This window comes from Tetrao urogallus, assembly GCF_951394365.1.
Source record: "Tetrao urogallus genome assembly, chromosome: 14".
Classification (NCBI taxonomy): Eukaryota; Metazoa; Chordata; class Aves; order Galliformes; family Phasianidae; genus Tetrao; species Tetrao urogallus.
Genome location: NC_136827.1, coordinates 3,423,669 through 3,451,373, shown reverse-complemented (window position 1 = coordinate 3,451,373; position 27,705 = coordinate 3,423,669). Strand labels below are relative to the sequence as shown.

Below are 27,705 nucleotides of genomic sequence, written 5' to 3'. Positions count from 1 at the left end.
TGTAACAGAGGAAAGCTTGTTCCTGTATGAGGTTAGAGGATCCCATAGAAGGCCTTCAAAAAAACTTCAAATTTGTGGGCAAAGGCGTTCTTGCTCCTGAGTGAAGTCAGAAGGCCTGAGGGAATACATACTTCCAATATGTGGGCAAAAACGTGTCATCAGGGACTCATCAGCGGTATGGCAGGCAAAGGATTGTGTCTGTAGACATTTTGTTTCTCTAGAAAACTGTGCACAAAGACAACTTCTTAGCTGAGTCACACGGACAGATCTTCACAGGCAGCTAAGTATCCAGGGGATTTTTGGGTGTTGCTGGAAGCTGAAGTCTTTCAGGTCCAGGTTGGAGTCCTAATCTTTACACAGAAATCTCCATAGTTAAATCTATTAGGAAGTAGATTGCAGAAAAAAAAATGAATGCTGCTCAACTTTGTTTTGGTTCTTTTGTATGCCTCTTTAGATAATACTTTTGCTGCAGCAGTTCTGATCTGAAAAATAGGTTGCTTTTTTTTTTTTCTCCTATGAAAGTAGTGAGCTGCATTGGTATATCTTTCATGGGTCCCCTAATACTGTGTGGAAATCATTTTAAGATAATTCGTGTTTGTTAGAAGACAGTATTCCTCACATAAAGAATACTCATGGTACTCTATGATTAGTGTACAGTAATAAATACACTGTAGGAAAACCCAATTTATAGAGTACTACATTTAAGGCATGACTTAAAAATGAAAACATCGTCCTTTTTTTTCATTAAAATTGAAAGTATTTTTAATGAATTCTTCATTATTTTAGCTCACTGAAAAATGAAGTATCCTGAGGTTTATAGGTTTTGGTAGACTTTGATCCTGTATGTGATCTTCATTTGGATTTCATTTAATATTTCCTGCAGCATATTTTAACACACACTGGTTTCTTGAACCCCTGTCTTTTCCATCAATCAGAAGAAGAGGCGTTCTTTGGAAGTAATCAATGATGTGTGCTACAGAGGAAAAATCCTGTGGGATGGAAAAATAAGAAAGCAATGGAGCATGTGTGAGAATTCTTAGGAGGATGTGTGAAAATTCTTAGTAATTACTAAAGTTATTATTTTTTTTATTTAAGCTCTAAATATTTTGCTGTCTAACAAGATACAGTGAATATCATCAGAGCCACTGCTTTTCCTCCTGCCTTAATTTGCAACTCTGTAGCTGAGTGTCTAGTATGTGTATGAAGATGTGTTGTATAATTACTTTATGCAGATTTGACGTTAATACATGATGTTGTTATTCTGCTTGACATGACGAAAGTTCATTAACTTGACTCCTAAGTTCAGACAGCTTGGACTCAATCAGTACATGCAATGACCTGTCTGATGCCAGCAAATCCAATGCAGTATTACTGGAATTGAGTGAGCTAGCAGTCTGAAAGGAAAGCAGTAAAGTTGTCAGGTATGGATTTGCTCCCAATGGTGTATTTCCTTTATCTGTTATCTTAGTTGTAAACAATCATTCCCTGACCAATTTGCTCCTTGAGTGCAAACAGAAGAATCTGATTTTGCTTTCAGCAGTAACATAATTGTAGGAATAACTCCAAGACAGTGAGCAGAATTCCAGTGGAGTAAGACAGCTGATAGATTAAGTAGTTAGGGAATAAGACAGGAGGTACTTTCAGATGAAGGGAGGCTGTGTAAAAAAAACAACACGTAGTACCTCTTTTCCTTTCAAGCCAGTTCCTAACAAATATGTCTGATCTTGCTCCTGGTAACGAATCTGGATATTGTATACTTTATCCTTGTACAACACCATCAATACATACGGATGAGTGGTAGTTTTTCTTGAGCTGTCTCTTACTAAGAAAGTTCCATCCTGAAAGATGAAAAAATGAAAGATGACATAAATGCCACTTCTGGTTTTGAGCTGCACAACAACCTTAAGTAGAGCACTCGTGATCTCCTTAGTTTTTCTTTTTAATCTGCTTTTTTTCTTTTTTCTTTCATAAGAGTAACTGCACTATTAATGGAGAAAAATGTTCAGATCATTTCTAAAATGTTGTTATCTTTTAATCTGTTATTTCAACCATTTCCTGTCTGACACAAATGCAGAATTTTAGGGAAGGTAGGGCTGCTGTTTTATGAGGGAGAGATTCCATTAAAGGAGGGTGCGAAATATCAAAGGCACACTTACACTTCAATCAGAAGAGAATTTAATTCCTGTTAAGTTCCAATCGGGCTTCTGTGTACAGACAGCTTAAAAAATGATTGTGTCTGTGTGATTTTGGTAGAGACACTGATATTCTCTGTTTCTTTTTCTCCCCCTCTGCTTTTCTTTGTTTCAGATTTAACAAATCTTCAATTTAAACACCCTGTCTGAAAGGCACTGGCTGTGGTCTCCTAAACTGGTCCTTAATGCAAGTCGTCAAAATGCTGTATATGGCAACTTCAGCTCATCTGTTGTGGGGCACCACAGATTAAACAGATTTCCCACAGTGATTGATGGGATACAGTTTGGTTTATCTCTACATGTCCAGTTAAGTCTGTGTTTCACTTGTTTGAATCTGTACTTCCTTTTGCTGGTAAATGTGGCCTAGAAAAGAGTAAGATTCATTGCATATAATTTGAGCCAAGATGTGGAATTTTTGAAAGTGCTGTGTTGGTGACAAAGAAATATTTATTGAGAATGTACCATTTCTCCTAAAATGCTCCAGATCAAATGACTCCCTGGAGATGCGTAGTTTGCTCTCTTGGGCTATGGAAAACAACAGCTTTCGTGGCTGATTTGATCTCAATATCTAACTTTCAAGTGGGTGAAGATACGCAAGTTGAAGCCCCTACTATAATCATCTATATTGGAGCACTTACCTTATCATGTAATTTACCTTCACTCTTCCATGTGACTGCAAGGACATACAGGCAGGCTATTAAAGAGATGCTGAGAATCCACAACAGTTTAAAGAGTACCTTGTTTATTTTTCGAAGAGCTGCCTCTGCTTCTGGCCGACTAATATAAGCAACATACCATTCATCATTTAGTGAATCCTGTATGTTGTGTGGGAGAAGATAGGGGAGAAAGTCATTTGTCAGTGAATTAGCTTATGATGTTGACAACATACTAGTAAGTAGTAATATGGAAGTGTTACAGACCTAGCTGTATTGCATCTTCAAATTTTCCCTCTAAGGGAGGAAAAGCAATATTTGGAGATATTTTCAATAAAAATTAGATTTTAAGTCTTAGAATCATAGAATGTTTATGGTTGCAAGGAACCTTAAAGGTCCCAGCTTTCCTGCTATGGTCAGGGACACCTTTCACTAGAAATGACATTTTCTCTTTTGTCTGCTTGGGACATTAACATCCTTTGCTTTTGTTTCTCTCGCTCTCTTTTTTTTTTTTAATGATCATCTGAGATAATTGAACAGACTTCCTGTGATCATAACAGTACAACCATACACGTTCTCATGGTTTTCTCTAAACGTGACATATTTAAAGATGTGTGAAACAAAGTGCGCCTACTGGGTATAAATTCTCCACTCATCATGGTTTTGTGGAAAGTAATTAATATTAATAAGTAATTGATTATAATTGTAAGTAATTAATAAGTAGTACTACCTTCAAGCAATTGTGCAAAACAAGTAATTGAGCAAACAAGTCGTTCTCTTACTTTGTTCTACAGTTTTTTTCGCTTCAGTTTTTTTCTTAGTGGAGACAAAATAAAGCGTTAAATCTTGATGTAGAAAAGGAAACTGAAAGTACCTACTAACATCCTGACAATGTCTGCTAACTAGAAAAAAAGGCTTTGAAAACAATTCTCTCAAGATCAGCATATTTGCTGTGTTTAGTTGTTACAGTTAATGCTTGTGATGCTTTTGTACCTCATCTTCCTCTGTGTTTATTTGGTGAGCAGTCTGTCTGCTAGGAATGGGCAACGGAGGTCTTAAATCAGCTGTGCCTCTTGAAGGAGATCTGCTGTTGTTGCCTTTAGGATTGCAGTACAAGAACAGAAAAAAATATTAAAACCAGGAAAAAATTACTTATATGAAATTTTGGCAATGCTTTAACTAGACTGTAGGCCCAAACTTTGTGGAAGAAAATCTGTTTAGATTCAGAATAATGCACTGAAACTTCCTTGTAGCTTCGTGCCGTTGTTTGTGCATAAAATCCAGAAGTATAGGATACAAACCTTGGGGAAAGCGAGGTGGTAGTGAGCCACTTGCAGACAGGCTTCTAGCACTGTTTTAAAACAAAACAAAACAAGCTACTCATTACAATATGTCATTGCTGTGTAACATTGCTATGCTTTAAAATACTGATCTAGACTGTAAGCCTGTTTTACAGAACATGGCATCTCCCTGAGTCCTATGAAGGATGAGAACAGCCTTCTCTTCATTTTTCATTCTTTCCTTTGATGTAAGTAGATCCACCAATAAATTGGAGCTCAGTGTCTGGGTATCAGGTGGGTAGGAATCAGTAATGTGTAAGGATCAATGTAAAAAACTACTGGAGTTTGTTAATTGTTCAGAGGCACCATGTACGTTATTACTCTAAATTAGGAAGAACAGACAACAGCTTTCTAGCTCTTTCTTTTGGCTTCCACTTATGGTGTTGTTCTACACATGTGGATTTTTATTTTTATTTTTTATTTTTTACCAGTTTTGAGGAAAATTCAGCTTCTTGTTAATGTTGCAATTCTGGATACGAAGCTACTGGAGAAAGTAGCGAAGGACCACTAACATGGTAGGGAATTAGAGCATGTCACTTACGGAAAAACTGGAGAGAGCTGGAACTGTTTAGAAAAGAGATTAGAATTCAAAAGGAATGAGATTTGCAAGGGGTGAAACAAACCTTTCAGCACCAGGCACCACACCTGGCTTAGGTAGAGGCTTGATAGATTTTGATGGGAACGTATTGGAGTTGTATGGGGGCAAAGATATCTGTGGCACTGGTCTTTGGGGTATATCTGTGGAGAAGAGGAGAAGAAAATGTAAAACTTACCTTAGTCAGAATGAAGAAATCCCATCACATTTCTGTTGTTTAATTAGATAAACTTACAAGAGGATTTAAAAAGTCCTTGATATTTTAGATTGTAACTTCATATAGTAAACTGAGAGCTGAATATTAAGGAAATTAAGAGAAAGATTAAATTAAAAATAAAATGGAGCGGACTGGAATATTTACATTATATAAGTTATGTTTTGGACAAGCTGCAATTCACACTCTGCAACTGCAGTGCAGCTGAGGGAGGTGGCAGTGTGTTCTCTATGTTGAGCTGCTTCTGAACGTGAATTTGAGGTTATATTTTTAAACTTCATTTGTGAGATCTCTCCCATGTAATGTCCTCAGGCCTCAACTATATGTAAAAGGGAAACAGTTTAACTGTTCTCTGCTCTGTTCTTTATGGAGTCTTAGAGGCAATGGTAAGTTATAAAGATCTGGCCAAATGCTCTGCTTTAAAAACTGAATTTTAGGGACTTATAAAGAAATTTATAATCAGTACAAATTACATGGAACAAGTTCTGCTTCTCTTCCTTGGACTAAGTACCATTACACAGAACACAGCACCACCAGGGTCTGACCCAACATTCTTTTGAATACTGAAAACATGCCTCACTGTTTCATGCTGTGTGGAGATTACAGGTCTCTAAAATATGATGTGTTTCAAAGTGAGAAATCCTGCTGTCTTGTAACTAACTGACCAGAGGAAGCTATTAACTATTGATTTTCTGTGTTCTGTGGCTTTGCTATATAAATCTGCACGGGATACACTGTAAGCATTTTACAACCTGTCAAGATACCAATTGACTTTTTGAAATGGCTCTAAAGAAAGAATTCTAGAAACTTTTTTTTTTTTTTTTTTGGTAGCGCTAAGACAAAGAAAAACTTCACGTTTTTAAAGTTAGAGAAGAAATACTTACGTTCTTCTTCTTCCTGAGGAACCAAGAGAAAACAAATGTTAGCAACTCATAGCACGCTGTTTTACAAAACAAAGACCTGGAGGTCGATAAATTTTGATTATATTATCTAGCCTGTCACTTTCATCTAAAATGCTGGAGCTTTGTCTTCATATAACACCAAAAAACTTTTAAAGTTTTTTTGTTAAGGTGCAGCTGTTATTTACAAAAAAGCAGTGAAGTACTATAGAGGATGTTGACCCAATGCAACGTGAACTTTCCTCATTCCTTAGGTATGTATAGGTTCTCAGAGTTATATGAAAACTAAATTCTTAGGTAAGCTAAATAAAAATAATTAAAAAAATCCAAAAACAAAAACTCAAAATAAGCGAAATCAACTCTCCAGCATCATAAAAAATGTTGGTATTATTTTTCACATTATCTGTGATAAAGTATTTGGGGAATCAACTGATCTTGAAATAGAAATTATTAAAAGATAGAATAATAATAGAATAATAATAATAATAGAATAGTAATAGAATAATAGAAGTTATTAAAAAGAAACAACGTGCTATGAAGGATCCATCAGCATTCACTACAACGCATAAAGAAATAAGTTTACTTTTTCCAGAATTCTTACATGTACCTCATTTTATTGTAGTACCTATATCTTTACACACTTGCCTTGAGACTATACTTACTTCAGGTCTTTTCTGTTGTGCCCAGCCCTGCCTGAAGTGAAACAGAAAACGAAACATGAATCAAAGATGGAATATTACCCATTCACTTGATGTGCGTTAGGCTATATTTTCTATTAAGACATAAACTTTTAGTAAATTCTGTAGTCCCATATAACTGTAGAAGCAATTCTTTCTCCTCAGATAAATATCCAAAATACAAATTTTCAGCCCTATTCTGGGATGGTACACTAATTCTTAGCCAATCATGACTATATTAGCAGCAAAATTCTGAATATCATATGATTAGAGTTTTAAGCAAGTTTCTACACTGATAAAACATCAGACCTCAAGTCTCAGACTCATTTACAGTACTCCACAACAGTGGGGTGGTGAGGCATTTGCTCAGGCTGCCCAGGGAATCTATAGATGCCCCACTGGAAGGTGTTCAGGGCCAGGCTGGGTGGGGTCCTGGGCAGCCTGGTCTAGTGGGTGGCAACACTGTCCATGGCAGAGGAGGTGGAACTAAATGTTCTTTAACGTCTCTTCTAAGCCAAGCCACTCTGTGATTCAATGATTCTGTGATGGCTGGAACACATGACAAACCTTCAAGCCCTTGGTTCTTTGACAAATTTTCTTATCTGATTAGCAGATCTCAATTACTTCCTCATTTTGTTTTAAAATGAGTCACACTATTCAGCCTATGTTATCTAGACAGTCAGCGATTTTTTGCTGTAGGATGCTGTTTGCTATGGGTTATGCAAGCTCATAATAGGAGAGTAAGCCTTTCTCGTCCTAATATTCCACGCAAAATATCTTTGGGGTTCATGAAACAATGTTTCTTAGAGCAAGACCTTGATCTGGTGGTTAAAATATGGATCATATGTTTCTTTATGCCACTAGAAAAGGAGCCTTGCCATGTGTAATGGCTATTTGAGATAGGACTTGAGAGATGGTTCTTACCACATTCACACTTTTCTGAAGAAACAAGACATTCCGTGCATACTGTTAAAACAAAACTTTGACGTGTGCAGATACTACTGGTATGCAGTAGCAGTAAATCATATCATCCTACATTGCTTGTCCACATTTCTGTTGAATTTCATTTATATTTTCATTAAATTTTAATTAAATGAAATCTTACTTTACAGGGATTGGCTTCCTTAGAGGAGATGGATTTCCTCTTTCATATCTATCACTTGGTGGTACAGGAGGTTTTGGCATCATTGCTAGCTGTTCTCCCAGTGCTCTAAAGCAGGAGCAAGATGATGAAATAAAGGCAAAAATTTGGTTAATATGAAAAAATTGACTAATATTGGCATTAACCGTCTCATGTCAAAGAGGCAAAACTCCTTACCTTAGCTGTGGAGTCAGAAGCTGTGAAACAACAAGAAATAGTTAAGAGTTAAGAGCTAAGGATATCAAAACAGGTTAAAAGCGTGTAAGCGCCAAATTAAAAAGAACTCACCTTTTCAGGATGGCCTGGCTTCCTCCCTGGAAATAGTAAAAGATGTTTAGAAAAAATGTAACTGCAGATAATTAAACTTTCTATGAAAAAAAAAAGTTTTGAATATTATCGATAGCAATGTTTTGTAAATTGAAGCACTAGGACTCCTGAGATGTAAGCTAGTAAGGGATTTGGGTTTTATAAGCAGTGCAAGAATTGCAGTATCTCTTATTAAAAGAAAAATGGTTAATTTTCAAAATGACACATTTTACAAAAATAAGTTCTGTGATTCAGCTTTGAATTACTGAATACTTCTATACTGACATGCACCAAATAGATAATAAATATAAATCATAAAGTAGTTAGTTTATATTCTTTGTAAAGTACAGCATCAAGGTCTGAAACAAATGCCCTTCTTACTTTCTTTCTGTGTTTTTTAAGTTCTCAGCATTCTTTTCAGTCTGGGCAACAAACTACATATAGTACTATGTAGAGATTTTTGTTAACTTTGTTTGCAAAGTTGTTCCCTCTTTTAACCTGCTAAGTTTTCCTGTGATCATTCACTTAATTTATTTTATTCCATTTTTGTGCAGGAATCTCGTAATGTCTTTCTGATCAACCAGTGCTGATCTACTATGTAAGTACTGCTCACATTATTTATTCCAAAACAGATCACCTTGTACATAACTGAGTTAATGTACATTTTGTTGAGCCTTGACCTTTTGCATGAATTCTACTTGATCTGATAATTTTGAATATTATTATTTGTATTAATATTCAAGCCATTGATGTGACCACGAGCAAATACTGACCTGGTACTGGGCTTTCTCTTTCAAATGGTGGAGCAAGGCGATCCAGTGGGGGTTTTGTGCTTCTGTCTATAGAAGGAGCTGGGGCTAAACACAGTAACTATGTAAGGCAATGTGCTGATACAGGTCAGTATAACTTTATTTTGCATAGCCATGAATTGATTTTACTTCTGAGAATAACAAAGGGGTCTTCTGAGTAAATAGTATTAGAAAATGAAGCTGAGGAGTTACAGGCAAAATCGAAGTGCTGTGCAGCCCATTGACAAAGAAAGCAACAGCTGTACTTACGTTTTGAAGGCTTGACATGCCTGTCATTGTTGCTTGGTAGAGGAGGGAAAGCTGGCAGCTAAAACAAACATTTTAGACATGGTTAAAAAACCTGCCCTCACTTTTCTCTTTTAATTTTAATGTATTGAACACACCACACTGTATCTGACAGTCTTGGTTTTAAAAGTTTTAGTTTTGAAATCTGGTGTTGAAATTAGTGGAGCAAATTGAAAGCTGAGAAGGATGCACTAACACTGTTCTAGTGCTAGTTGCTGAGTGAGGCAGTGGGAAAAAGGACTGTTCTTTCTCATTGTGAGAGCTGGGTCAAACAATGGGTTATCAGAAGCTGCAAAAAAAGGGTGAGACTGTTTTGACATCTAAATCTGTATTTCTTCAGACAAATGTCTTTCTGTGTTCTTTCTTACTCCAATAAATAGTGCAACAATCTAGGGCACAGTTATGATAACTTACTACATTTCAAAGAGTACTCTGTGTTTTATATACGTGAACTATGGAAATGGGTCAGACCAAAGGTCCCTCTACCACATCCTAAAATTACCTTCACGGGGGTAGGTCTTATGTACAGCTCTGCAGGCATATGCTGAACTGACATTGCAACTTGTAAGCATTACATAGCTTTCAATTTCAAAGATTTCAAAGGATAAAAAAATGGGGGAAAAAAAAGCTTGTCATCAGGGATAAAAGAAAGCATCTCATCAATTCCTTACAGTCCCTTTTTTGTAGTCTTTGTTCATTTGAAAAAAATATTTCATATGTGTGTATTGTTAAAGAAACAAAGTGAGATCTATTAAGAATCTATCATTAGAATTCACAAGTTGATACAAATTTCCAATGTCAAAGAATTTAATATTCGACCCTCTAAATTGTATTGTTCCGTGAAAAAAAAAACACCCTGTAGGAGTTCAAATATTTTGACACCAAAAAACTATCTTTTTCCTCTACGTGTACTATTTGAATAGCAATAATTTTACACTTGGATTTCCATTTAGGTACTGGCAAAGTAAATAGATAAGTCTTTTGCTCTGAAATATCAAGAGAGAAACATACAGAAGCACCTCTTCCCCCAAATGAGGCTGGTGCTGGGGATGGGCCTGGCCGCTGGGGTGGTACTGGAGGCTGATGTGATGATCTGGCTGTTGGAGGCCTGTCTAAAGAAAAGAAAAATCCCAAGCTAAACAACGATATGAACAGTTTTGTTATTTTATTCTCATTAGATCTTTATGAAAAAAGAGCCCTTGCAATATGCTGCATACTTAACCTGACATATCATACAGACATTATGTTAGTGCTTAATGGGCAGTTGCTTTATGATCAGTGTTTTTTGGGAGCTAGAGGTTCATCTGTCCCTTTGGAGGTGGGACTGCACCTGCCTTATCTATTGGCTCACGTGTTTCTTTTTGTTCCTTGCAGCACGGTGTTTGCCTGAAGCGCAGCCAGTCTAACTGGCAGTGTTTTGTATTCTCATACTTGACCCAAACTGCAAGCTACTGAAAAATCAGACACACACCAAAAAAATGACAAGCTGAGGAAGCTGATCTCTTCCCAATTTTCACTAGTATTTTGCTGCTATTATGACAACTCATTCTGATCAAGGAACAACTGCTAAAGCTAAAATAGTATGTAATTTTTTTTACTATATGCAGATTCCAAACCACGAGCCAAATTGTGCACACATCACATGAAACTTATCTTCAATCCACCAGAGCTTGTCTGAAATAGAAAATTTAGCTTTAAAAGTTACAAAGATACCAACTTGCAATGTCTGTGCCACTTTGAGATAAAGCCTTCTATATTCCATTACCAGCCATGTAAATGTAGTTGAAAATAATATGAAAACATTACTTATGATTTATTTTCAGTAATTACCTATATAGTCTGTGTTGTTTGCAAGTGACTTTGCAGGAAATATGACATTGTGGTGTGCTTCATCGTTATTGGATGGAGGTGGCTCATAGCCATCACTGTCATGCTCTGCTTCCTCAGTTTCTTCCGTTGGTGATTCATAGTCAGCCTCATCTTCCTTTTCCTGGTCATCATCAGGGCTTTCATAGTCATCATCTTCATCCTGACCAACGTACATAAAAGATGAGTGCTATAACAGGTTACTGTTTCTGCAGTTTCCTTGGGGCTTTTCAGTACAGTATTTTTCAACCTGGAATATATCAAGTCTTTAAAACCATTTTGAATGTCTGTTTTTAGATAACACACAAGGTATCAGCAAACAATTTGGAGCTTCCCGAAAGAACACAGGAGCAGCAGTTGAAAGAACAGTTGAAACTCATTCTTACTTAATAGTATGTATTCTACAGACTGAAACTTGACTTTAAAAACACTTCTGAAAAAAAAAATAAAAGAGGTTTGTGATACAGGTCTTGATTGATACTCTAACCAGAACAAAAACAGACACATACTACTAGTATCTTACTGGTCCTAAAAAGATCACAGTGTAAGCATGGTGGTGGTCACTGCACACATTTCCTGTGCTGTCTGCCGTGACTTAAAGAAAAAGTATTTTTATTTTTTCACTGATGCCTTAGCTGAAAGTTCCAGACTAGCTCATGCAGGCCTGCATTACAGGCAGTTACTTTCATCTTGTATGCTTGCTCCTGAAATACAGCAAATCCCCTGCAAATGCATTAACAAGTGTTTTTTAAGAATCTCTCTCAAGTGTTTTTTTCCAAAATACATTGACAATGGTCAGTGAGAGATCTTCATAGGCATGGACTGTAGATCAGTCAGTTCATTCATTTTGCTAGCTAGGTTGTGTTTGCCTCATCTAATGAAGTTTACTAGTGCATTTGCTATGCTGAAAGACAGAAAGCATTATTTGCAGTCTATCTGGCTTCAAAAAATTAATCAGATTTTTCAAAAAGTAAGCTTTACAGAAGAACAGAATAGCAAGATTTTGCCATTGAATAACACAGCAACCTTTCCTTTACCAACCATTTCTTTCAGGAGCTTGAAATAGGAATATAAACTTTATCTGGTAACAATTTGTGAGGTTGTACTTGAACCAGTGGTACAAATCTGCTGTTGTGAAGCCCTGCCTTGTATAACTGGGCAAAAGCCCTTTTCTCAGTGAAATTTGCATGCAGCTACTCCAATCATTTATGCTTCTCTTTTTCCATAGTCTAACACCCCATGCCATTGACCAATCCATCTGTACTGTCTAAAGCAGGTAATGCACGAGAAGATAGAGATTACAGAAAAGTTGTGCCATGATATTATTGACCCAGTATGTTAGGTTAATCCTCATACTCACAAATGAAGACCAGCCATCATCTTCTTGACTGTATCCTGCATAAGGAAGTCAAAGCACAGTAAAATTTGAAAATCTCAAAACAACAGTTGACAAAAAGGACAAAAAGCCATTCAAATCCATTCTGAACCACAATACCAGAGTTCCTATCACAACAGGAGCAAGAAGGAGCAGGCCTGTCAAAGGCAGGCAGACTGGCATCCATACGTAGCTCATGGAAGGTACTACAAATAACATTCTTATTCAAAATTAAGAGTAAAGCTTTCCTTATATGAGATTATATATTCTGTCTCATCTAGTTTGTCCTGTTCTTCATGCTTCAAATATCATTTGAAATAGAATGCTTTCAGAATAAGCACAGCCTTTGTATCTCTTAAAAATTATGATAGCATTCAAATCTAAAGTTATTTTAATCTCAGTAGAACTGAGGGAGCATGGTAGATGCAGAAGATTTAAGTGCTCTTTGCCTATTAGGAAAATAATTAAAAATTCAGAGCCTGGCAGACATCTTGGTTTCTAGTAGGATGCTGCTAGGAGTGGGAGCACGGAACACAAATATGTATAAGCACTGATACCATATGTGGGGTCAACAAAAGGCAGTTTGGGAATGTTCATGTGAGTTTCTCTACTCTTGCCTTTCCTCTCCGTTGTTTCTCTGTTAAAAAAAATATTTTCTTACTAGTTTTCTCATTACTACAATTGGTGAAGCATGCAACGTTTTGCTACTATATGTGCTCTTTTTTTTTTTTTCCTTTTATGTCTTTTTTTGCTTTGCCTTGTCTCACTTATTGTACTCTACAAAAAATAAAATAGGTTTTTAATGTTTTTAAACGCTGTTTGTATTTAGAGACTGCCAGTAAATGCTTACCTGAATTTTCAGGACACTTTTGTGTTTGGCCCCTATAACAAAGATATCAACAAATAAATTCCTTCCAATTGCAAATTTTTAAAAATTTTATGTACACTAAAATCTAATACACTAAATCTAGTACACTGAATTGCTAATGAAGTTAACGTTTAGCTTTAAAAGTAAAATGAAGTCTGTCTAAGTTACTTTAACTTTACACAAAATACCATAAACACACTACTTTATATTTCACATACAGTCACCACATGTCAGCTCAACTGTCTTGAAAACAAGGCCAAGTCAGTAAGGTGGAGTATTTGGAAATAAGTGGAACTCTGAGTAAATTTACTAGGAGCATCAGTCCTTGGAATAGAACTTCAAATAGAAACTTAAATCATTCTACTGGGGCTGCTGAAAGCCAAGTTCAAAATGTTTGTAGTGTGTAATAAATATCTGTGTGGTTTTCAATTCTAATTTTGAACTCTAGCTAATGCAAAGGTAGATTCTTTGCAAATCATGTCCTCAGGTGGTCTAAAACAATGCCATGTAGACTAGACTTCAATTTTCACAGTGCATGAATTCAAATTGTTGTTTTTTCATGATTCCTCCACGCTAAAAATCAATGTAATTAATTGCATTTTTTTGCTCTTTTCCTATTTCAAGAATATTATACTCAGTAAGTTGTGAAGCATTTTAAAATGTAACGATGTACAGGTCTGTAAATTGCATTAGTGATGACTCATTAATGTAATGATATGTGCCCAAATTTTATAGCATTCCTAAAGAGTAATTCACTCAGTTGGAATATTGCATGAAATCTATATCTTTATGGTTTCAGACGATGGAAGTATCCAGGTTATTCATGGGCTCAAGAATTCCTATTTTTAACAGATATCATTAACAACGCAGTTTTGTTTTATACACTTTCCAGGTGATCCCTCTGACACACAGGTGTTACGAATCAAACCAACAACAGTCCAGGAAAGATACAGCTGAAAACTTTGAAAAACAAGTCAGAATTTTTCACTTACCATTTTGGGAAGAAAGATGTCCTTCCTTCATTTCTGTTTATTTCTTGACTTAGTTTGCTAACAATGCTGTTTAAAAGAATCACAGAAATAGTTAAAAAAAGTCCTTGTAACCTGCAGTCACTTTCTTAGCTGCTTTCCTCCCATTTTATCACAATTTTTAGTAAATGAAATGTGACTTGGATTTATCATTTACTATATGGTAGGAATACTTAAGTTCTCTTCTTATTGCAAAGCTACACTATTGCACATAGAAGAAGGAAGAGCTTGTAACTTGGCAGTTGAATATTGGACTTGTTTGCATGGAGAAAAACCCGTATTGTTGGATCGAATTTAAAAATCGACGTTAAGCTCAGCAAGCCTTAGAAATTTAGGGTGTGGGAGACATCAGGCACTGGAGCAGTGCTTTAAATAATGGTGTGGCATTCTATTACTTTGCAGGGAAAAAGCAAATGCTATTTCAGGAAGCAGCTTCTTTGAAGCCTGTGGTCATAGAAATGAAATTAAATGCACCTTGTGACTTTCTTTTCTTTTTGTCCCTCTCCCTCCACAATCATGATGTGCACAGTCAGGAATCCCTCCCTTCAGTTTCATGTCATAGCAAATGCAGAGCAGAAATACAAATGAAACATAAGATGAGTACACCTTTATGTCTACAGAGATTTTGATGTGCTTTTCATCACTCGTGCATAGTTTGTGTGCAGCATTAGGGTGAATAACAACCAGTGAAATACAATCCTCAAAGATCTTTAGGTCAGGAGCATGCAGTTAAGCTGCTCTTATTGCTGGCATCCATACCCAACATAGATAACTGTGAGTGATGTTTTTTATATTCACTGAGTGCCTGAGAAGAGCAGCAGGGTTAAAGGACACAGTCAAAGAGAACAACTGAATTCAGCCCAGTGAGAGCAACATCACTCTGCTCTGCTGCTAATGAAATTTTCCTCAACAATGATCTTATTTCAAAGAAAGTTTTGGTTCCAAGAAAACATATGCTGAGTCATACTCCAATTCTTAACTCTCATTTCTTTTTATAGGAAGTCCACTCAGAAAGTCCTGTGGCAGCCAAAGCAAGTGGGTTACACACATATGGTTGAAAATGCCCCATTTGACTTCTGGCTTATATTATTCAAGTCTAGCAGAATGTGGAAGTAAAAGTATGATGAAGAAAAATCAGGAACCAAACGTGTCTGCTTATGTCAGATTCTAAATTCTGTAAAAGCTTAATTTTATGGTTTGTAAGTGCAGATTCCTTTCCATAGATCTTAGATCTGGCAATAAACTTTATATCAGTATTGTAAAATCTTTGCATGTGTCCAGGAATTGCCAGGCAGTTACCAGTCTCTTGTTTTTCTTCCTGTTTCATATCTTTTTCTGCTACTTCTACTTACCAACACTGGTCCCCTAATTATCTGATTTGTGCATCTCTTTCATGTCTAACTGTTTTTTTGGGCAGAACCCGAGTAAGGCAGGCTTTCAAGCACTCTAGCATTTAACAAAAAGCCAATAAAAACTCACTATTTTTATAATCCTGAGCCATGTAAATGCCTGCTGTCTTGGCATTGCTGCTTCCCCAGTATGTACCTTGCTGTAATTCAGATTATGGAAGTGCAACAGAGGCAGATTGAGCTGTCAGCCAGTATCAGATAACAAGTAATTTCAAAACAGTGTATCTAAAAATGATAAAAATGGGTGATTTTATGTTAGGGGCATGGACTCAAGGATGAGTATGAAAGCAGAGGAAGGATATTGTGGGGGTTTTCTTTTTTAAGACTACTTTGCAATTTACCAAGTTTAAGCAAATGTTGTCATACTCGCCCCTTTTGAAATAAGTATGCGCATACAAATGTTAACAACCTAAGAGTGATCACAGAATTACAGCTGTCTCAGTCTGATCTTGTCACCCAAGTAAACTGTATGAGGGAAGAAAACTTCCAAATTACAAGGTTCTCTTTTTTTCCTATGGAATTCGCACTTGTCTGCACAAGAAATCTTGTGCTGCAGGTGATCAGTAAGTTGCTATGTGAATAGTAAGACTCCAAGGGAACATCAGGACATGTTCTGGTGAGAACTGTGCCCTGCTTAGACACGTGCTTTTGTGGAGAAGTGGATTACAACACTTGTGCTTGGCTAGTTCACTATCATAGCAGAGGAAGTATCTTTCAAAATATTGAGCTTAATTTCTGCTAAAGAAGTAAAGAAAAGGCCACAGGCTTTAGAGTCAATAGTTGTTTTAGTTTAGAGTCCCATAGGTGTGAATGTGATCTGAGTGTCTGCAGGCTTTCTGGACTGAAACCTGGGCTGGCTGTTGTGAGGGTTTACATCAGCCAGTACTGAGGAAAAACTGGAAAAGTTGCTCATTGAATTCACTCAGCAAATTAATCATTTTCTGCTTAAAATACAGTGTGTAGTCTTTGAGTTTGTTTTAAATGGTTCAAACCCAGTGGCTTAGAGAAGAAAGCGAAGTTTAGAATGGTAATTTTTTACAGGCAACTTTATTACAGAAGGTACGTGCAAAGAGCAGCTGAGGCTGTAGCCATGCAAGGAAGGAAGTACCAAAACCACACTGCTTTCTGAGTTGTGGGAGTGTGTGATAGGACAGGATAAGGCAACAGCACTTGCAGAAAATGTTACTCAGACTTCTCTTTCTCTTTCTGCCTCCTTCACCAGGCGCTTAGCTTAACACTGGCAGGAAGTTAAAAAAAAAACCCACACAAATACAAAAACACCAGTACTCCAAAAATGACTTTTGTTTGGCTCCTACAGATATTGCTGTCATGAGCAGAATCCTTTCTGCGTGTATTAGGAAAAAGAACTTAGGACAGGTGAAAGAGAAAGAGGGTGAAGTGCTGTAAGACCAGGAAGTTGCATAGATTGGGCGCTGCCAAAAGCAGAGTTTGTGATGGAGGCTTTGAGTAATGTTGTGGCCTTTGAATAATGTCTGTTGGGCAGATGCAACATTGTTATGTTGCCTTCAAAACAAACTATCAATTAAGTTTTAAACATTTCAATCTTTAGCAGCCTACCCAAGAGAGCATGTGTGCACAAATGGCATCACAGAATTGTAGGGGTTGTAGGAGAGCTCTGGAGACCACCTAGCCCAACTCCTTGCTAAAGGAGGTTCTCTCAGCAAGATGCAGAGGAAAGTGTCTAGATGAGTTCTGAATGTTTCCAGAGAAGGAGACTCCACAGCCTTTCTGGTCAACCTGTTCCAGAGCTCTCTCACCCTCAATGTAAAGATTTTTCTCATGCTTACATTGAACTTCCTGGGTTCCAGTTTGTGCTTGTTTCTTCTTTCCCTACCACTGAAAAAAAAACCAACAAAAAAAACCTGGCCCCATCCTCTTGACTTTTGCCTTTAAATATTTATATGCATTGATATGATCCCTTCTTGGTCTTCTCCAAGCTGAACAATCCCAGATTTCTCAGCCTTTTCTCATAAGAGAAGCTCCAAGCCCCTGACCTTCTTTGTAGTTCTCCGCTGGACTCTCTCTACAAGTTCCCTGTCTTTCTTGAACTGAGGAGCCCAGAACTGGATAGAGTACTCCAGATGTGGCTGGTCGGGATTAACATTTAAATTGTGGAGGGTCTTATTAGCTTCAGAGGGTGGCCCATCATACTTTGTAATGACAACTGTTATCTGCTGAGATACTGAAAGGTTCCTGTAAATGTTAAAGAACCATCCCTAAAAAAGAAACGGCACAGTTTCATGCAAAACTTGATCACTACAATTGTTGAAATGCATGTATTTAGTAAAACCACACACTCTGTCTGGATGTGTGCTGTGGTTTGCAAGCCTTTCACAGTTTGAAGTGCACTAAGTACAAGTGTTGCTATTTATGTTGAGGTGTTTTTATAGACCTTTGCTCTGCCATTAAGTGGATCAGATGCTGGGATTAAAACATGCTAATGTGTATTTCAGCTAATAAAAGAGCTTTTCCTACGAGGTGATTTTTCTATTACAATATAAAAGCAAGGAGTGAATGTTTCACAAAAGCCAATACAAAGCACTTTCCATTTTGATAAGAGCAAGGAAGTTCCAAAGTAATGAAATTAATGAAAGGAATGACTAGATATTCCACCCATCGATTTTATCTGTTTTGTTTGTTGTGTTCTTGATTCTGTGTTGAATTCTATGATTCTATGATTCTATGATTGTATTGATTTTTATTTTTTTTTTTCTTAAATGACAATCAGTTCTTTTTCCTACTAAAGCTCTAAATTCTTATTTTTAACAGTGGCATTCTAGGAGGATTTCCCATCATGCCATCCATTTTCCATGTACAATCACAATATTCCAGTGAATTGCTTCCCTGTTGGTAAGTGAAGAAAAGTCATTCACATTTACTAATTTACTTATTTTTTTCTGTTCAAGTTGTGCACTTCACTGTTCTTTTAAAGCTCTTGATTTCAAATTCTCATCTTCTTGAGAATCCCAACAGATCTGAGTGAAAAAGGCTGCTGGCTTTCTGCTCAGCTATTACAAGGCATGAGGACTGTGAAAATGGAATTTGCAAAGCGTTTTTGATATATTATTGATTAGAAGGGGAGCTGTGAGAAACTCGTTAAATTCTAACTGTTTCTCCATGATATTAATATCACTTATGCATATGTGTTTGTAAGTTGTTGCATTGACCACATTTTACTTATGAATATGAAAGAAAATCACCAAAGGTTTTCAAAATTGAAAGTTGAAACGAGATAAATTTATGAAAGGACTGTAGAAGAGGGAATAATTATGGGAAAATTACAAGCAGTGTGTTTTACAGTACAGTGATGTGAGTTTTTCCACAGTCTCTGTTTCCCTCAGTCCCTATAATCATGGTTAAATGGTGCTACTAGTTGACTCTAACTTCAGAAATGCCAAGATACCTGGGCATCTTTTCCATAACATCTGGGCTCACTTACAGCACTTCATACACCACTACACCCTACTGTGAGGAAACTTATTCTGTGAAAATACAGATATGATCTTATGAAACACATCGTGTTGGAGACTTTCAAGTTCAAGAATTTGTATATCTGATCTGAATAGAGGTATCTTCCTGCCTTCAGATCTGGCAACCAGTTTAACTGTGAGCACATGGATATGACAGACCAGACAGCTTTTCAAATTTTTGCAGTATTTTTAGCATCTCCAAAACATCTTACACACGTTCTGATAAAACTAAAGGAGACTGTATCTCTTAGCAAGATCAAGATATGCATAGAAGGAGAGAGTCTGGAACTGGGAAGTGAACGAAACAGAAATAGCCATTTTTGAATGACTTGGTCTCCTCTTCCCTTACTCTGTTTAGAAGACCATGAAGAGCTCCATGTCTCTCATCATTAGGAGCCTTCTAACTTAGATCACACGTAAGAAAGAACTCACAGGAAAATAAAACACCTCATTTTTTTGCCACAAAGTACTAGAAGTTACTGTTACTCTGTACTGACCCAGTGGGAATATATTCTTCATTAGTAACCTCTATGAAATTATGATAGCTGTTTGGGTGAGTTCAAAACATTTTCAAGGCCTACCTCACAGGAGGGAAGAAAATCAATTTAACTCTGATCCAATCCTTCCAAACTGATTTGTCTTTATCACCCACCTTGATGTAAAAGCACATGATGAAAAATGCTTTATCTCCTCAGCTCATTTGTACATACCTGATTTTTTTTCCTTTGAATATGGGTCATGAAGCAATGAACAGTTAAATCTTACTTTGCAGGTAATATTTAAAACCTTCAGCCATTGTCTAACTGCTATCAAAAGAAAATTTGTGGATGAATTCTTTAAAACTCACCAGAGATTTTTTTTTTAATTGTGACATTGTTGAGCTACCATGACACACTTCATTTGTTTTTATATTGGAAAACTCTTCTTTTTCTCCCATAGGATACATTAACAAGTTTCTAACTGATTACTTGAAATCATTTGCCTGATGTTTGCTATGAGTTTTCACTGATGGTGAGTCAAAATAACTTTTAATGTTAAGTGGTTTAACTTTACTTACGGCACTCGGAGTTTGGGAAATTTCTGGATATCATTTTCAGACATGTTCTGCAAAGGAAACATATGGTATAGATCACAGACTTGTCCATGAAACTACAGAAGTTAGCGTGTTCAAAAATGTGGCATGAAGTTTCTACTGATATATAAACATCAATTGAATTTGTAAATAAAGTACATAGAAAAGTAATACAAGACAACAGGCTGCCACCCCAATGGCCCAGTGTTAAATAAAGTTTAGATAAGAGAAGATTTTAATCAAAAATCTCCTCAACATTTTTTTCTCAGTTTTGCTGGATGTTAGACTTTATTTTATGTCATCTTCATTGTATCAAATTTGCTAGAAGTTTAATAAAAATCAGTGTATTTGTTTACACACAAATAACTTCCCAAAAAACGATCAATTACATGCCTAGCTTTAATGAGAAGTGTTTCTGTAGAAAGGTTGTTTTAAAGATAGCTGATGAAAAGAGGTGTGTAAGGAGTAGTATCCGAAAACAGTGCTTGTCTGATGAGAGCTGCATGAATTGATTTCACAGAATCACAGAATCACAGAATGGCCAGGGTTGGAAGGGACCTCAAGGATCATGAATCTCCAACCCCCCTGCCCCATGCAGGGCCATTTGTTTACCAATAGGGAGCCATTCTTCTAGAGATGAATTTCAAATTTATGGTACTGCATAAAGTTAAGTTGAAGTCATTTCCTTTTCTGATTTGGGATCTAATACAGTTTTTATTGGTGCTCTATTGTCATACTGACTTACAAGCCTGATTAAAATTCATCGCGGCTTTTCTTCTCAAAAGAAATGGAAATTTAACTCTCCTCAACAACAACTTTCCCCCTGTAGGAGACTGTAGGAGATAGGTAAGCTAAAGCAGGCAGATAGTAAATGAAAAGGTTTGAGAACTATTTATAGTCTTCTATTAATTTATTTACTCATTTGTTTATTTATTTTCCCCTCCTTTCTGGATATTGTTTTTTTTAGATTGCTGTCACCTAACATACAGTATAACATATCCTTTCTGTCTTGAGATGTAATAAATCATCTCAGTGGGCCGTGTCTCAGAATTAATAGCTACATTCTGGCTACATCCTGTGCTTCTTATGACAGAAGTGAGCTCAACAGAATGTTCGTGGTCTACTTGAAATTATCATCACTGATGAGAGTACTCTCCCTGGCAGTTTGAGAGTTATCACAGTAAATATTAAAGCACAGAGTATTGCAAAAACTTTTTCAAACACTTGTGGTTTCAAAGCAGTGTACAAGTGAATTGTCCTTTGTAAAAAGCAGTTCTTAGTAGAGAAGGCAGACTTCTACCATAGATGATGATTTTAGGCTTTTTTTGCTTCACACCTTTTTAATATAGCTAAAAATATGGTTAAGTGACTTCATGAACTAGATAATTGAATTCCTTCATGTCTGCATGGTGAAATCAGGCTCAATTGTGCATGACTGCAAAATTTCAGATTAAACTCTACATGATAAAATGGAGTGTGATTTGCCAGAACAGATGAGCTCTGTATGCTGTAAATCCAATCTGTAATATCACAGTGTATGAGAAGTTGTGGAGATGTAGCTGGAGGACTCCTTGGACTAAAGAGCAGCCTTAATAGCCTAAGAAAGCTCACATGCTTTTTATTTAAAAAAATATATATTTCTAAAAACTTGAGGGTAGAGTAGAATGTTCCCTGTGCTACCATAGTGAAGCAATTTGATTGCAGGTTACTAGTGACCTGAGCTGAGACGTGCTTTACTGACACTCCTGAAAAGAGAGTTGGCCTCTCTCTTCTTCCACGTGGTTGTGCCACTGCAAATTTAGGATGGATAAATGGAAAACTGGGAAAATTTTTGAGGAATTGTTTTGTTTTGTCAATCAAAAGCTTTGCTTTGGAACTTGGAGGTACGTGTGTTCTTTCTGTCATTTTTACTGCCAGCAGTAATTAATTTCTAATTATATATTGGGTTAAAATGACATCAATGTTTTTAAAGACACAACAAATCTTAGCTGTGTTTTCCAGCACTACTGTACTTCTTGGTACATCCACAGGAGTAAACTACAGCAAAAATATATTCCTCTTATGGAAATGTCCTGCAGGATTTACTGAAGCATCTTGATTTTTTCTAAAGACCTCTTAAGCTTCTCACTGGAACTCTTTTGTGGCAATAAACCTGACAAATGATATGGTACAAAACTCTCATAAAGAGCCATTCTGCTCTTTTAAATCTTGGGAAATTTTACTGAAGTAAGTTATGTGGAATCCCTCTGGTTTTATTCCTACTACATCTCAACTGGAACATTTTTGTAGTAGCCAGTAGATATAGAAATGTGACTTTGATACTAGCAGGCTATTCTAGTGGATAAGGCAGCCTTATTTCTGCAGTCAGTTCTACTGTCAGATCCAAAACCTGCATACAACTCAGTTCTAACAGTTTCTTATGTTGAAATGTAATTTGGCAGTTTTCAGTAATTTAGACATGAAGAGGTGTTTCTTAGAAACAGCATTTATAGAGAGGAAAAAGGAACAGAACTTGATTGCAGTCTAGAAAATTCCACTTAAATTCACATGTTGTTTTTAAGAAGTGAATCTTTTCTATGCTATAAATATAACAAGTAGGTCAAAAGCTTAAAAACATTTGTCTTAGAAGAGCTGAGGAGCTGCTTGCTTCCTTAACAGAAAAACATCCCTGGGATCTACTAGGAGTTTCTGAAAACATGCTGCACTCTGGGCCATTTACTTACAGAAGTGCCCTGGAAATAATACACAGTAATAATAATAACCCCCCCCACTTTAGAAACTGCAGTTATTGCTCTTGTTATTTATCCCTCAAAATTACAGTATTTCAGAACATTTCCAGAATGTTTCCCTGCAGGCATAAATCCTCAGTTCTTGAGCTCAGCCAAATCGCTTAGTGGGTAGCAGGATAAACTCTGTGCCATGCATCTGAATAACTCACTCTACGCAGGAGGGAGGTGTATATCCCATTCCTATAAGAGGTGTTTGAAAACTTGTATGTTGTATTTTAATGATATACTTGACAGTTTCATACATTACATACATAAGGAAATAAAAAACAAGAAGATATTAAAAAAGACGAGCCTCAGTTTTTTCACTATGGCTAATAATACAGGTGATCAAAGTGCCTACTCTTGGGAAAAAAACACAATATTTGGAAATGAAGTAGAGCTAAAATGAAATAATGATAAAAGCTGTTACTTATCTTCATGCATGTGCATTTCAGACCTGAAAACAATAGCTACATAAATGGGATTTGTCAGCTTTTGTCAGATTAGGCCAATTTATTGATACAGCTTGGACTAATGCTGATTTAGACAATGACATGTTCTAGATTAGCTTCTATGCTCTTACAGTTCATTGAATATATGTTTTGACACAGAAGAAACCTGATTTTAACTATAGAGGAATGAAATAGTGACTTAAGTAGAAAGCTGGTCTTCTGATCATGTTCACGCCAACCCTTCATCAAGTAGGAGATGACTACTGGCAGATGATGGTGCTCAGGGACATGATTTAGCAGCAGGTTGTTAGAGTCAGAGTAGTATGGTTAGGCTGAGGTTAGACGTGATGATCTTGAAGGACATTTCTAACCTGAGCAGTTTTAGGACAATTAATAAATACGAGTTTTCTGTAGTTAGTATTTGAAGAGATGAATTGAAGACAAGATTTGTAACTACCCTATCAGTTTAAAATGCACTAAAATCCATGCATGTTAAACAACATGCTTGAGTTCCCAGAATTCTGTACTTACAGCAAAATGTCTGGCTGATCTTCTCATATTTATACTTAAGTAATAATCTGGGAGTTGACTGTCAGTGCGAAGAAAGGAAGAGTCAAAACAATCATTGGATTCAGGGAATTTCACAACTCTACTTACCAAAAACCTTTGTCCATTTATACTGTGCTTTCTAACAACTTTCTCACAGTCCTTGTACTTTAACTGTCAATGAAAAGAAGATTATTAGGATTATTATTACACTGTAATTATAAGAAACAATTAAAATACTTACAGCTAGCTTTGAATAGGTGCTTCAAGTTACTCTGTTGCGTGCTACCACCTTTTACCTCATCTATCCTCGGAGTCCCAGTAGTTTACAAAATGCTTTTTAATCCTCATGTGATAAAGTCATAACACAAAGCTGCAGCTCATTTCCTCACTTGGATTTTTTTTTTATTTTTTATTTTTACACACCCTGGACTGTCTAAATTGATCTTTTTTTTTTTTTTCCTGTAAATGTGATGTGTTTTGTTTTTGTTTTTTTTTTTTTGACAGCAATCCTTCAATGGACTTGGATATTTTCATCCCTTGGGAACAGGAATACTAAATTCCCACATTCAAAAACCAACTTGCAGTTTCCTGTTCAAAAAAATATCTGGGAAATGGATAAGGAGGCTGTGGTACTGACTACAATGAATAGTTGAGAAAAACAGCAAAAGCTCTAATATCTTGGAATAATGAAGCTTTGATCAGAGTTCCTGAATTCGTTGTTGCAATTGAAAAGCTTCCTCTGATGGATTGAAGCATTGAATTCTGCAAATCATCCATAATAAAGCTTTTCTAAGTTATGTTTTGCAGTAGCATCTGGGACATGGGTAGGCATTTCAGGATTCAATTTAAGAGTAAACTGGGGAATTCATAGGAAAAAAAAAAACAACAACACACAAAATAAACCCTAGACATATTTGATGAGACGTGACTCTTAAATATTTCCAGTGGGAACCTGAAGATTTTTATTTGAACAGAAAGTCTGGATGCAATTGCTACACTTGAAAGGACACTTCAGTGTATTTGAGACCTCATCTCTTATTCTTAAAATAATTGATGAAATACACTGTGTAGCTGTTAAATATAACTCTCAGGATATTAAGAATATGAATATTTCTGCTTTTGCTCAAAAAAAGATCTTTAGAAATTATTTGAAGTTTTGGTTCTTTATTGTTCCTTTAAGTGCATAGTTGGAATTAGTTCCTCATGGCACTGTACAGCCTCCTGAAGGGAGGTTGTGGTGAAGAGGCATTTGGCCTCTTCTCCCAGGCAACGAGCAGGACACCGGGCAATGGCTGCAAGTTGTATCAGAGGAGGTTCAGGTTGGACGTAAGGAAGAACTTCTTCTCTCAGAGAGTGGTCAGGCACTGGAATGGCTGCCCAGGGAGGTGGTGGGGTCGCCGTCCCTGGCAGTGCTCAAGAGGCGTCTGGATGAGGAGCTGCGTGATGTGGTTTAGTGCTTGTGGTAGCAGTGGTGATGAGGAGATGGTTGGACTGGATGATCTTATAGGTCATTTCCAACCTTGTGATTCTATGATTCTATGAATTATTGGCTGTAAGTTAACACACCTAGAATTATAAACTGGATGTTATTGTCATTGTTGTTGAAAAATTCCTAATTGGCAGATATCTCAGATTAGTCAGAGAAATTGCTCATTCCTCTTGGACTTGAACATGGCCTTTGAACATGCAGTATATATTAGTCAGTTGAAATAAAAGCATTCCTAAAGCCTTGAATTATAGAGAATTTGTGTGAGTTAATTTGGGGAGAAGGGTCTGGTCACTTAAAGCAGTAGCCCAGAGCTGTTGGACTTAGGAAAACATCATCATCTGACACAGACTTGACAGTCAATTTTAAGCAGCTTTTCTTTGCCTGACTCACCTCTCCAAAAACAAGGAATATCTGGATCAGTAGAGAGAAGATACACAAAAATTAATCTACTGAGGCCATTCAGTTACAATTAGAATCATAGAGTGGCTTGGGTGGAAGGGACTTTAAAGATAATCTAATTCCAACCCCTCTGCAAGACTTGTAATTAATCCTTTCAGCACTGTCAGGAATATGATTATCAGCTCTTTCAGGAAGCCTTTTCTTTTGTGAGTCTCTTGGAAATGGGGCTGCAAACCACCATGAGGTGGTGTCATAATTTTTTTCTTATTTTCTGAAGCTGACTATTGATTTTGATGTCATCTGCTCCATCTCCAATCCTGTGTTTCATTTTACTGTGCCACTGACCCCTGCATTAGAGGTCTGCGTGTAGTTTGCTGTTCTCTGGAGATTTTGTAGATATTGCATTTGGTCTGCTTATCTTCATTTGATTAGCACTCTAGTTTCAACTGTGCCTCAGCTTCCCCAAGAAAACTCAGTGAAAGCTGTTGAAACATTTAATTTTGCATGATTTCAAAACTGAGCCCCAAAAGGCTCAGGAAAAGTCATAGTGATAGGAAAAAAGAGATGTCTACTTATAGGGAATGCCAAAGGTTTTCCAATTGAGCATAAAAAAATAAGGAGTACCTGTATCTACAACTGTTATATTCCTGGATGGGTTCTCATGGAAGCTTTAACAAGCAAAGACATTCTGTGCTTTGTTTGCCAACACTGAGCAATTTAAACAAAAACTCCTGAAAATCAGTGAAGACCTAGCTAGAAAGCTTGTGATTTTCACATATTAATATCTTTTACTGCTCCTTATGGATGTTATATCAGCAATTCACAGAATCGTAGAATCATAGAATATCCTGAATTGGAGGGGACCCTCAAGGATCATTGAGTCCATCTCCTGGCTTCACACACGACCACCCAAAAAACCCACAGAGCTTTGTCCAAACTCTTGAACTCTGGCAATCACAGTGCCATGACCAGTTCCTCAGCGATCCTGTTCCAGTGCTCAGCTACCCTCTCTGTGAGGTACCTTTCCCTGATATCTAGCCTGAACCTTCCCTGTAGTTGTAGCAAAGTGTACATTTTCACTGCAAAGCCTCTTTTCTCTCTTACACTCAACTTAAAATGTACTTTCAAGTTTCATTTATAGGTTTCACTGGCTCAGCTTCTTAACTGCCAGTGATTTTGCTTTTATTTTTGAAGCAAGTTTTGCCTACTATAAGCTATGTCAATTTAGCACAAAGTCACAATAATGTATTCCTTCATTCTATGAAGATGAAACAGTTAAACTTACCGTCTTAAAATATTCTGCTAAGTCATCTGGGTTCCACGTAATCACCTCTGAACGATAGGGAATATTTCTTAAATCCATTTTTTCTCCCCCTGGGTAGTTAGAGAACGTTCATTCCAATGCTATCGATGAAGCAGCCATCTATTGCCTTTTTGTGACCTCCTTCAGCAAGTCTAGTAGCTCCTTGCCTAATTTACCCAGATCTTTCTAACTTCTTTTAATGTCAGAACTACGTTGTTAGCACATCCAAGAGAGACACTGCTTCCTCTAATACAAAAACGGTCTCTTCTCAGAAAAGTTGTCAGCTAGACAGCCTTACCACTTCCTCTGTGTGAATATAAATAAGTAAATAAGGAAGCGCAGCAAAGTGTTGAAAATGTTTTGCCTGCTACATGCAATAAACTCCCATTCACCCTATTTGTTGGTGACCACATACATAAATGCTTGCATATTTACACATTGAACAGTATAAAAATATTGGCATATTACCTGCACAGACATCAGTCAGCACTTCTGTGTGCATTTTGTCCACACAAGACCCTCAAA

General features: G+C 36.7%; 1 protein-coding gene across 1 annotated transcript; it reads right to left on the bottom strand.

Moving 5' to 3' along the window:
* Window positions 1-863: 863 nt before the first annotated feature.
* Window positions 864-27,240, bottom strand: LCP2 (lymphocyte cytosolic protein 2; the record flags this gene model as incomplete). Its single annotated transcript, XM_079542166.1, has 21 exons — window positions 864-989; window positions 1,683-1,838; window positions 2,930-3,007; window positions 3,839-3,942; window positions 4,147-4,196; window positions 4,809-4,923; window positions 5,879-5,891; window positions 6,556-6,586; window positions 7,676-7,780; window positions 7,889-7,908; window positions 8,000-8,021; window positions 8,787-8,874; window positions 9,076-9,133; window positions 10,123-10,223; window positions 10,942-11,140; window positions 12,338-12,372; window positions 13,203-13,234; window positions 14,213-14,278; window positions 20,206-20,252; window positions 24,098-24,160; window positions 27,163-27,240. The coding sequence occupies 21 exons, from the start codon at window positions 27,238-27,240 to the stop codon at window positions 864-866; spliced, it is 1,587 nt and encodes a 528-aa protein (XP_079398292.1).
* Window positions 27,241-27,705: the final 465 nt, after the last annotated feature.